Source organism: Amblyraja radiata, chromosome 4 (genome assembly GCF_010909765.2).
Source record: "Amblyraja radiata isolate CabotCenter1 chromosome 4, sAmbRad1.1.pri, whole genome shotgun sequence".
Classification (NCBI taxonomy): Eukaryota; Metazoa; Chordata; class Chondrichthyes; order Rajiformes; family Rajidae; genus Amblyraja; species Amblyraja radiata.
Window position 1 is genome coordinate 83,543,031 of NC_045959.1, and position 12,950 is coordinate 83,555,980.

Consider the following 12,950-nt stretch of genomic DNA (forward strand, 5'->3'; position numbering starts at 1 on the left):
GTGGTAGAGATGCTGCCTTACAGCGCCAGAGACCCGGATTCGATCTTGACCAGGGGTGCTGTCAGTTCGAATGGAGTTTGAACGTTCTTGCTGTGGGTACCACGTGGGTTTTCTCCGGGTGCTCCAGTTTCCTTCCACACTCCAAAGACATGTTTTTAGGCTAATTGGCTTCTGTAAAATTGTAAATTGTCTCTAGTGTGTAGGATAGTGCTAGTGCACGGGGTGATTGCTGGTCGGCGCAGACTCGGGCCATAGGGACTGTTTCTGCATTGTATCTCTTCAGGTTAAACCAGCATCTGCAGTTCTTTCCTACAACTTTAAGTCCAGTATGTCTTGGTTCTTGGTTCTTGGTTCTTGGTTCTTGGGTCCTCCAAAATATTCCAACTGGAATTTAAACTGGAGGTGGTGAAGGGAGGGATTAAGCCAGAAAGGGTATAAAGAACACAACACACTATAGAATTTGACATAAAACATCCCCACACAGCAGAATCAAAGTTTCCCACTGTGTGGGAAGGCACCAAAGTCAGTCTCTTCCTCCACTGTTCCTCGTGGTCAGGGCCTCCCCAAGCCCTCCGCAGTTGCAGCTACGGGCGGCCCGATGTCCAGGACCGCTCGCCGGGGTGATACAAGTCCGACGCCGGGGCTGCGGGACGTCCTCAGCGGCGTGGACACCAGAGTCGGCCCCCTCCTACCGGAGTCGGCGGCTTCCAAAGTCCGCAGGCCGCGCCGGGTGGAGACTGCTGCTGGCGGCCCTCTGCAAGGCGCCCCAGGACTCCACGATGTTGTTCAGCGCCGCCCGCGTTGGAAGCTCTCCGCACCAGAGCTCCACGATGTTGGAGCAGCGGCCCAACGCTCCGGAGCTCCAAACGGCGACCCAGGTAGGCATCGCCCGCTCCGCGGTGACTCCAGCGCTGCGCCGCCGCTGTAGCAGCCCTGGTCCGGTTCCCGGTCCCCGGCAGGAAAGGCCGCTCCGATCCAGCTGGTAGGCCGCGAGGTGGGGGGCGAGGACGCGACTCGGTGAAATAGTCGCGTCCCCGCCAGGAAGAGACTGGGAGACGGTTTCCCCCCTTACCCTGCCCCCCTCCCCCACATAGAAAAGTTAAAGTTTCTCCCAACACAATACTTTAGACTAACTAAAAATAAAAAATAAAAAGATGGAAATAACAGACTGGCTGTAGGTAGAGGCTGCTGCAGTGCAGCGCCCCCTTCCCTTCCCAGCCCCTGGAGTCTCGCTAATGGAATTCAAATGGAATATTTCACATTTCCCCACATTAAAGATCTTTGGATGTGAAGTAGTGCAGCAGTAGAGTTGCTGCCTTACAGCACCAGAGATCCAGGTTTGATCCTGACTACGAGTGCTGCCTGTACGGAGTTTAAACCTTCTCCCAATGACCGTTTGGGTTTTCCCCGGGTGCTGCGGTTTTCTCCCACATTCCAAAGGCGTACAGGTTTGTAGGTTAATTTGGCTTTCGTAAAAATTGTAAATTGTCCCTCGTGTGTAGGATAGTGCTTTCATACTGGGATCACTGGTCGGCACGGACTTGGTGGGCCGAAGGACCTGGTTCTGCACTTGATCTCTAAAGAAGCACTTTAAATAAAGTCTCCAGCAAGTGTTAAATGCTGTTGCATTTTAGTGTCTGCTCTATCACACATCCACACGAATTTTGAGTAATTGATTATGATGGAGATCAATAATCAAATGAAGTTATTCCACACCTGGACAAATGATCAGGATGAGCACCATAAATGTTGCTACCTACTGAAACCTACCCTGCCATCTCTTCACGCCTCCTCCCATCAGCCCAGGAACCCGGGCTATCCACTCATGCAAAACCCACTGGAAAATACTGGGCCTTATAACCATTTCATAACAAGGTTATAAAACCTAGCATTGAGAACATTTAAACTGAAGCAAGATACAATGTGCCGAAGTAACTTGGCGGGTCAGGCAGCATCTATGGAGGAAATGGATAGATTATAGTTTGGGACCCTTAATCAAACTGAAGAAGTTGAGTTTGAAGAAGTGTCCCGATGCAAAATGTCAACCTATCCATTCCCTCCACTAATGCTGCCTGATCCGCTGAACATTTTGTGTTTTACTCACGATTCTAGCATCTGCAGTTCATTGTGTCTTGTTAAGTCTGATTTAATTCTCTATTTATAAACCCAAGCGATTGTACCTTCTGGTGTCAACATATTCCACTGTAATGATCATTATTTTTCAGGCACTGTTTATAAAGTATTGGAGAATCCTTATTTCTTCTATGCATTCTGAGGCTTAATGATCTGAAACCACTCCGGCCCACGGGAAGGTGGGAACCATTTTCTGTCCATCTCCAAGAATTATTCTTTCTCTCCTGAAGCTGATCAATAAATCATGTGATAATGCATTGGGTGACAAGCACATTCCAATACTGTTTGTCAGAAGCCCATAGTAGGATGGCACAGTGCTGGTAGTGCTGCTTTCTCACATCACCAGAGACCCGGGTTCAATCCTGACCTCGGGTGCTGCCTGTGTGGAGTTTGCACGTTCTCCCTCTGACCACGTGGGTTTCTTTGGGGGATGTTTAGTGTAGCGACGCAGCATGGAAACAGGCCCTTCGGCCCACAAGTCCATGCAGACCATTGAGCATCTGTTCACACTAGTTTCATGTTCTCCCAATTTCTCATCTACTCCTTACACACTAGGGGCAATTTGCAGAAGCCAATTATCTGCAAACCCGCATGTCTTTGGGACGTGGAAGGGAACCAGTGTACCCGGAGGAAACCCAAATGGTCAAAGGGAGAACGTGCAAACTCCACACAGATGGTACCAGATTCAGCATAGAACCCGGGTCTCTGGCGCTCTGAAGCAGCAACTCCACCAGCTGCATCACCTGTGCTGTCTTTACTGTGCCAGCGTGCTGCCCTTAAAACCAGGGTGCTACATTTCATCCTAAATCCTGAGGATTTGCAGGTTAATCTTCCCCTGTAAAATTGACTATAATTTGACAGGAGTGAATGAAAAAGTGTCCCTAGTGTATACGATAGTTTTAGTGTACGGGGTGATCGCTGGTCGGCATGATCAGTGGACCGAAGGGCCTGTTTCTGCACTGTATCTCTAAAGTCTAAGTTTGGATTAGTTTGAGGGAAAGAGCAAAAATTGGAAGTGTGGCATTTTGCAAGTCCCCCAAAGCACTGTATATATTGTGCATTTAAGGTGGGATGCCACACTGAATGTTTCTTCACAGTGTCATGGAACCAATAATATTTTGATTAAGGGAGAGAAAAATGATCTTATCTAAGGAGCGTCCCAGTGGGAAATGGATAACCCAACACACTCAAATACCAAGTTCTAAAATAAGATTAGTAATGGATTGCAAGGCTGAAGACAGGTCTCGATCCGAAGCATTTTCGGTCCATTTCCTTCTACAGATGCTGCCTGACTTGCTGACTCATCCAGCAGTTTGTTTTTTGCTCACAGTTCCAGCATCTGCGGCCTGCAGTGTCTCTGCTGTTCAGGTGGTGGTGTGTGGTGTTGAGTATGCATTATGTATGTTCATGATACATAATAGCCACATAATAAGTCCATGGCAGAAGACATTTATCAAGCTACTGTTGGAAACAGTGTCCCATCTGTATACACACATAGTTTAATGAATGATAGGCTGCTGAAGGCATCAACTTCCTGAACAACTGGAGGAATCGGGCAGTAAATTTAGGCGAGCATTAAACTCCTTACCTCTGCACGCTTTGCTCTTCTTTTGCATCTTTTTGTATTGAAACATGAGTTCAATAGCACTTGGTAACTGCTTTCAAATTAATTATATGTTTTAAGCTACTTCGGATGCTGCACAGTTTCTGCTCACCAGAACTAGATTCGGAGTTTAAATAAAAATAGAAACTTGGAGCTCCCAATGAGTGAATCCTGTTCAGATAAGAAGAAAGTGGTGCAGTGGTAGAGTTGCTGCCGTACAGTGCCAGAGACCAGGGTTCGATCCTGACTACGGGTGCTATGTGTATGGAGTTTAAATGTTCTCCCTGTGACTGCGTGGATTTCCTTTGGTTTCCACCCACATTTCAAAGACGTGCCAATTTGTAAAGTAATGTGGCTTCTGTAAATTGTCCCTTGTGTGTAGGATAGAACTAGTGTACCGGGACCACTGGTCGGCATGGACCTGTGGGCTGAAGGCCTGTTTTCATGCTGTATCTCTAAACTAAAGAAGAAAGTGGTGGAACGGTAGAACTGCTGCCGTACAATGCCAGAGACCCTGAATCGAACCAGACTATGGGTGCTGTCTTTATGGAGTTTCCACGTTCACCTTGTGACCATGTAGGTTTCCTCCAGGCACTCCAGTTTCTTCCCACATTCCAAAGACATGCAGGTTTGTGGGTTAATTGGCTTCTGCAAATTGTCCTAGCAAGTATGATGCGAGACATAGAACAAGTGTATGGGTGATTACTGGATGGCGCGAGCTTGGAGGACCAAAGTTCATGCTTTCATACTAATAGACACAAAATGCTGGAGTAACTCAGCGGGACAGGCAGCAGCTCTGGAGAAAAGGAATGGGTGACATTTTGGGTTGAGACACTTCTTCAGACTGATGTCAGGGGAGTGGGTGGTATAGAGATAAAATGTAGTCTGAGACACTACGACTGCTGGGATAACTGGGAAGGGGGAGGGGATGGAGAGAGAGGGAAAGCAAGGGCAACTTGAAATTAGAGAAGTCAATGTTCATACCGCTGGGGTGTAAGTTACCCAAGCAAAATATGAGGTGATCTTCCTCCAATTTGCGCTGGGCCTCACTCTGACAATGGAGGAGGCCCAGGACAGAAAGGTCAGATTGGGAGGGGGAGTTAAAGTGCTGAGCAACCGGGAGATCAGGTAGGTTAAGGCGGACTGTGCGGAGGTGTTCAGTGAAATGATCGCCCCTGCTCAATCTGCCTGAAATATCTGCGAGACCAAGTGCTGGCTCGGCGATCGTTTCGCTGAACACCTCCACTAAACCTGGAGGAACAGCACCTCATATTTCGCGTGGGTAGCTTGCACCCCAACGGAATGAATATTGACTTCTCTAACTTCAAGTAGCCCTTGCTTTCCCTCTCTCTCCATCCCCTCCCCCTTCCCAGTTATCCCACCAGTCGTACTGTCTCCGACTACATTTTATCTCTATACCGCCCACTCCCCTGACATCAGTATGATGGAGGGTCTCAAACCGAAACGTCACCCATTCCTTCTCTCCAGAGATGCTGCCTGTCCTGCTTGAGTTATCCCGGCATTTTGTGTCTATCTTCGATTTAAACCAGCATCTGCAGTTTACATGTTTTCATACTGTATCTCTAAACTAAACTAAACTAAACCAAAGTGAATATCTAAGAGAAGTTTCATTAAATCCAAAGAGACTATTGTTTGATGTTTACGGTGCATGAATGCCTCACTCACAATATTATTTTTTCCCTGTGAAGATTCACACCTCGTTGATCAACGGCAGGCCGAGTGCTGATGACCCATCACCAACTCTGTTGGAGTTTACCTCCGCTCGCTATATTCGCCTCCTCCTTCAGCGCATTAGGACACTCAACGCTGACCTCATGACCCTTGGATATTATGACCCGCGGGAGGTCGACCCCATTGTTACACGCAGGGTAAGGAAATTGGAAGCACCCAAGGCCATTTCTGGCACTGTTATTGTTTGTCGACAGGACAAAGGAGGCGTTTCATCATGTGCTCAAACAGAATGCAATTTTCTTGCATTGCATGGAGGATTGTTTGCCCACAGTGGCACAACGGTAGAGCTGCTGCCTCATAGCGCTAGAGAGCCGGATTCGATCCCGACTACAGGTGCTGTCAGTGCAGAGTTTGCACATTCTCTCTTTGACCGCGTAGGTGATCCAGTTTCCTCCCACATCCCAAAGACATGCAGGTTAATTGGGTTCTGTATATTGTCCATAGTGTGTAGGTCGTAGAACTATTGTATGGATCATCCATGGTCAGCGTGGTGGGCCCAACGGCCTATTTCCACACTAAACTAAACTGGACTAACTTGTTTAAAAAAAACATCTTTATTTCAGTAAATTGCATGACACCTTTGAAACGGGTATGCCACTTGAAGCAAAATGTTTATATTTACCTGATTTTAAGCCAGGGCAGTACGTACCGTGGTGCAGCTGATAGAGCTGCAGCTTCACATCAGTGATCTGGATTCAATCCTGATCTCTGCTGCTTTCGGTGTGGAGATTGCCTGTTCTCTCTGTGACCATGGGTTTCATCCAGCTGTTCTGGTTAATTCCCTCATCGCAAAGAGATCGGGTTGATGGGTTGATTGGTCATTGTAAATTGTTAATTGTGTAGAGATGAATGGGATAAGCTGAACTGAGCTGAGCTGACAGAAACGTAGGGAGGAATAAGTTACAGACAGGTTGGGAAGGGGTGGGGGCAAGAAGATTACTCTGTGCAGTTGTCTAACTGAGAATGTGTTGTGGCTCGGTGACTCAGCAGTACAGTTGCTGCCGTGCAGTGTCAGAGAACCGAGTTCGATCCTGACTACGGATGCTGCCTGTACGGAGTTTGTACATTCTCACTGTGACCTGCGTGATTTTTCTCCGGCTGTTCCGGTTTCCTCTCAAACTGCAAAGATGTGCAGGCTTGGAGGCTAATTGGCTTCGGTAAAATTGTAAATTGTTCCTCGTGTGTGTAGGATAGTGTTAGTGTACGGGGATCGCTGGTCGGCGTGGACTCGGTGGAATGAAGGATCTGTTTTCACACTGCATCTCTAAACTAAACTAAAACAAGAACAAAAATTATAAGAATGTGAAATTGCTAAAATTTAGAGATATTCTTAACATGATCTTTTTTTTCTGAACTAATTTTCAAGTGACTCCATTGTGTAATGTAAAACTGATGTATATACATTCTGTAAATTCAGGAACTCCATGGGGTGAGTCATTGTGAATACCAGCAGGTTTCAATTTGTGCTTGCTTTATTTTCTTACGCAGTATTACTACTCCATCAAGGATATCTCGGTCGGAGGTATGTGTATCTGTTACGGCCATGCTGCCAGCTGTCCATGGGATGGAAAACTAATGGTTCGTACCACAATACCCTCATAGGAATATTGGTGTATATGCCTAGCATTCTACATTTGTAAGAAATGACCACAATTCAACAATTTGGCGATATTTTGTGGGGGAAATATGTCATTTTAGGCCCCAGGTCTTTGTTAAATTGCTCTCTTACGTCTAGCCTTAAATTTACACCTTTGCACAATTATTTGAAACCAAAGCATTGACAACGTTGTAGGTTATGTGAACTGCCCTCTCCCAGTGTGACTCTAATCATGTCAAAGGCACAATATAAATGCTACTTGCTCGGGTTAATTTATTTCAGGTACCTCGGGTGCTAGCTAAATTTGAAGCAATCATTAGCTAATCATGATACCTGGTTATTGATGGTCCTATCCCAAGCTATCGAGATCAATAATAGCCAGAAGCTGCTTTTCTTTGTGTCATCCCCACTCCTAATTAAACAACATATTCAGGGGAAATGATCACAAGTAATAAATGAATGAATGAATGAATGAATACGTTTATTGTCATTGCACAATACTGTGCAACAAAATTCCATTACATCTCCTCCGGTTAAAAACAATACAAACACGACAACCATTGACACATATGTACACTTATTAGTAAAAATAAATAGGTGTTTTAAAAGAATTTAAAAGAATTTGGCGGCATTTCTTAGAATTACATTTTGCTTCCTCAGCATTCTCTGTTGGAATTTAGCTCTTTTATCGCACATGGGTAGAAACTATTCTTTAGTCTACCGGTGCGAGCCTTCAGAGTCCTGAATCGCCTCCCAGAGGGTAGCAGAGTAAAAAGGTGGTTGGCAGGGTGGGATGTGTCCTGCTTGATATTTGTGGCCCGGCGCAAGCATCGGGCCCTATATATGTCATCCAAGTTCTTTAGTAACTTGTCAGTTTCTTTGTTGAACTAAATTAAGGCGCATGTTGCAATCAAAAGCGCTTGAACAATTGGATGTTAACATAAGCAATTAGCTGCAGGTTATATTTTTTTACTGAAGGAATAAACTTCCTTTAAGGCTGTCACCATTACCAACATAAATCACGGATAAGCAATTATTTTAATTGTTGACATGGATAGAGGATTCTAACTTACAAAACCAAATTTCATCAGAAGCTCTTTTACAGCAAAATGTTTTAATGCAGAGACTCGAATTGTGCAGTGGATAGTTTTGTTCTTGGTGTCACAAGTTATGATACAAATTAGCACAACGACTCTAACTGATAAGAGTCAAGTCAAGTCAACTTTATTTGTCATACACATACAAGATGTGCAGTGAAATGATAGTGGCAATGCCTGCAGATTGTGCAAAAACTACATAACAGAATAGAACAGAATCAGTATTTACATGTTAGAAAATATTTTTTTACAAAAGACACAACACAACAGTAAATTAGTACAGTAAATTAGTATTTTATTTCACAGAGAGAGCGATCTAGCTTTTGCCTAAGTACAAGGAAATTCTGGTGTCTGTCGTGACGCTGAGGGAATGAAGTAATGAAATGGCCTTTTTTCGTCTCCAGGAATGCCCCTCAAACCTGGAATAGATTTAGTCGAGCTAACTGTCACCAGGTGCTGTAATGTGAAATTCGAGAATCAAAGAAACTTTCTCAAAGTCTGAATCGGATCATTTTTTAAAAAGGCACACACGCACAGTTTCAACGTTGATTTTAAAACAGAAAATGTTGGGAGCATTTTAAAATACAATTTTCACTGGATTTGGCCGTTGAAGTGATATTTAACCTTTCCTCCATTCCATTGTCGCTCCTCCTGCCCTCTTGCATGAAACAAACACTTACAAGCTTTGCCTTCTGGCCTGAATAAACACAGGGAGAATGTGGATTTATTTATCCACCGCGTCACTCGGAGACAGGCAAAGTAGAAACATGTGATGGCCCCAACCTTTGTCAAATCAAGCGCTGTCAATTAGTTGATGTGTGTGCAGCTGAGTTTTGACTCCAGTTGAATGGAATGAAATGACTGCTTTTGGATTTCTGGAATCGGACTTTATATTAGCTCTGAACATGAGAAGGAAGTTCATGTCATAGGAGCAGAATCAGGCTGTTCGGCCCATCGAGTCTGCTCCGCCATTCATTCATGGCTGATCTATGTTTCCCTCTCAACCCCAATTTTCGTGCCTTCTCCCCGTCACCTTTGACAACCTTACTAATCAAGAACCTGTCAATTTCCACTTTAAAAATACCCATTGATATGGCCTCCATATCCATCTGTGGCAATGACTTCCACAGACTCACCACCCTCTGGCTAAAGAAATTCCTCCTCGTCTCCTTTCCAAAGGTACCTCCTTTTATTCTGAGACTGTGTCCTCTGGTCCTTAGTGGAAACATCCTCTCCACATCCTCTCTTTCCAGGCCCTTTCATTATTCGGTAAGCTTCAATGAGGCCCTTCCATCATCCTTCGGGCTAAGGACACTTCGACGAACACCTGGAAAGGAAAGAAACCCTGAGCCCTTCGAGGTGGCTGAACTGGAGAAGGTCCTGCAGGGCCTGAAATGTGGAAAGGCAGCAGGTTATGATAACATCTCTCCAGAGTTCATGAAACACCTGGGCCCCCGAGCTCTAACCTGGCTGACCCAACTCTACACTAGGGCCATACAGACTAACTCCATCCCAAAGATATGGCGGACAGCAAAAGTCATTGCTATACCAAAACCTGGCAAAGACGAAAAACTACCAGCAAGCTACCGCCCAATCTCTCTACTCTGCGTCCCACTCAAAATCTTAGAACGCCTTATACTACAACGTATATCTCCAGGAGTAGAAGAGATTCTCAGTGTGGATCAGGCAGGTTTCCACAAGGACCGCAGCACAGGAGAACAAGTTCTGGCCCTAACCACCTGCATTGAAAACGGCTTCGAGAACAAACTGAAGACCGGGGCAGTGTTCCTTGATCTCACCGCAGCCTATGACACTGTGTGGCACAAAGGCCTCCTCCTAAAACTCACCAAAGCACTCCCTGCCTGGGCATCAGAAACCATCAAATCTCTGCTCTCCAACCGCAGGTTCAGAGTTCCCCTTGGACAGAACAAGAGTGCATGGAGAATGCAGAAGAATGGGCTCCCGCAAGGGTCAGTTTTAGCCCCAACCTTGTTCAACCTTTACACAAATGACCTACCCACCACCAAATCCCGCAAATTCATCTATGCAGATGACATCTGTTTGGCCTTCCAAGCACCAGATTTTGGTACATTGGAACAGGTGCTCAATGAAGACCTTGCTAAACTGGACGAGTACTGCTAAACCTGGCGCCTAAAACCAAGCCCAGCAAAAACGGTCTCCAGTGTGTTCCACCTCCATAATGCAGAAGCCACAAGAGAACCAAACATCTATCTGAGCAGGACCAAACTGAAGTATGCCCCCACTCCAATCTACCTCGGAGTGACCCTTGACAGGACCCTATCCTTCAAGGAACATCTCAAAAGAACAGCAGCTAAGGTGAAGTCCAGAAACAATCTCCTCAGTAAGCTTGCTGGCTCAAAGTGGGGGGCAGCAGCCCCCACACTGCGCATTTCAGCACTAGCGCTTGCATTTTCTTCAGCCGAATATTGTGCCCCTGTTTGGTCCAGTTCAGCCCACACACACCATGTGGACACCCAATTGAACTCAACAATGAGGATCATCACAGGAACAATCCGCTCAACACCACTCCCCTGGCTCCCTGTCCGATCCAACATAGCCCCTCCACACATCCGGCGAGTAGTCCTCACTCAAAGGATGCTCCAAAAGACCAAAAACTCCCCTCACCTGCCAATTCACATGGACATCTTCAACCCACCCACTGCTCGACTTCCATCTAGACGACCAATTTGGAAGAACCCACCACCAGCTGAGTTCACCATCCAATCAGCTTGGAAAAAGGAATGGGAGTCCAAGGACGTCCCAAATAAACATCTGGTGTCAGACCCCACCCTACCGGTCCCTGGCACCAATCTCCCAAGGCAGCAGTGGACGACGCTGAATAGATTCAGGACTGGACATGGCCCCTGCTTGGCCAGCCTTCACAAATGGGGCAGCAGCCCAACCCCACGGTGTGCTTGTGGAGAGCAGCAAACAATGCAACACATCATTGAAGCATGCCCTCAACAAAGACTCAAAGGAGGACTTGTCACCCTTCATGCAGCAGATCAAGAGGCAACTGCTTGGCTAAAGGACTTTGCATTCGCTAAATAAATAAATAAAATCATCCTTCTAAACTCCATCGAGTACAGGCCCAGTGCCGTCAAACACTCATCATATGTTAACCCAAATATCCCCGGGATTACAGCCTTACAGCACTGCTTTTACATTCTAAAGTAGTGTCGAATGAAAAGAAAGAAAACTGCTGCATGTTCAGCAAGTGTCAGGTCGATATTTGTATTGCACATCCTGCCACAAGCAATGAATGGTGAAAATTAGAATATTAGAAACATTCATTTAAATGGAGATTTTAAAGAAGTCACTTTTTGTTTTAGAGATTACAATGTCAGTGTGAACACAACACCTGCGGAGAGAGCTGCAGCGAGTGTTGCCCCGGTTACCATCAGAAACCATGGAGATCGGGAACCTTCACCTCAGACAACATATGTGAGAGTAAGTCAAGAATTTGTGTGTGTGTATTATTTGATGGAGGGTCTAGAAATTCAGCTGCACTATGTGCATTTATCCCAGTTTCCAATCTGTTGGGGTAGAAATTCGGCGATACTGGTGAGAAATTTGCCGGCTCCATGTTGGGTTCTCCAGTCAGAGCCCAGACTAATGTGAGTACAATCCTGCAAAGCAAGTGGTAGATCTGCTGCCGTACAGTGCAAGGGACCCAGGTTCCATCCTGAGGACGGGTGCTGTCTGAATGGAGTTTTTACGTTCTCCCTGTGACCTCGTAGGTTTTCTCCGGGTGCTCCAGTTTCCTCCCACATTCCAAAGCCGTGCAGGTTTGTAGGTTAATTGGCTTCTGTCAATTGTCCCTAGAGTGGAGGTTAGAGCTAGTGTATGGATGATTGCTGGTCGGCGCGGACTTGGTCCAAAGGATCTGTTTCCATGCTGCATCTCTGTACTAAACTAAAAAAATGCTACACCAGAAAGACATAAATGTTGGAGTAATTAAGCTGGTTCTGCAGCATCCCTGGAGAACATGAACAGGTGACGTTTCTGATCGGGACCCTCCATCAGACTGATTGCAGGGGCAGAGATAAGAAAAATATAAGATAAGAAAAAAGAGTGAAGGGGCAGGACAAAACATGTCAGGTCAAAACACGGCTGGTCAGAGGTGAACACAGGCAGGGCAGAATTTTGATAGGTTGGATAAAGACCAGAAATGGTCTGGAATCCGTCTTCCTGTGATTGAGTGCCTAGAACATCGGTTCCCAAACTTTACTGTGTAATTGGCTTCGGTAAGTTGTAAAATTATCCCTAGTGTGTGTGGGTAAGTATAGACTGTGTTGCTGGTTAGTGCAGACTCGATGGGCCGAATGGCCTGTTTCCACGCTGTATCTCTAAAGTCGTAAAGTGTACACGCCTGCTTCAGTTGTACTAATTTCTTTGTTTACCAGAGTGTAACTGCCATGGCAAAACAGAAGACTGTTACTATGACCAAAGCGTGGCTGATCACAACCTGAGTCTGAACATACTAGAACAGTTTATCGGTGGAGGCGTATGTGTTAATTGCACCAACAACACGGCAGGCATCAATTGTGAGACCTGCATTGATGGCTTCTACCGACCTTACAAGGTAATGCTTTATGTGAGGTGGAATCCTATCAACTCCATCTGTTGGCCGCCATGAGTAATCTTTTGGACACCAGCCTTTCCTGTTTCAGAAGACACAAAATGTTGTAGTAACTTAGCGAGTCGGGCAACATCTCTGGAGAACATGGATAGGTAATGTTTCAGT

The 12,950-nt window shown here is 45.8% G+C and overlaps 1 protein-coding gene across 1 annotated transcript in view; it reads left to right on the top strand.

The window, feature by feature from the left end:
• The window catches only part of lama1 (laminin subunit alpha 1), a 295,280-nt gene that overhangs the window by 99,788 nt on the left and 182,542 nt on the right, over positions 1 to 12,950 (top strand). The window contains exons 5-8 of the mRNA XM_033019870.1: positions 5,446 to 5,625; positions 6,977 to 7,066; positions 11,536 to 11,653; positions 12,610 to 12,788. Of these exons, the coding sequence (XP_032875761.1) occupies positions 5,446 to 5,625; positions 6,977 to 7,066; positions 11,536 to 11,653; positions 12,610 to 12,788 (567 nt within the window). The remainder of the gene's footprint in view (positions 1 to 5,445; positions 5,626 to 6,976; positions 7,067 to 11,535; positions 11,654 to 12,609; positions 12,789 to 12,950) is intronic.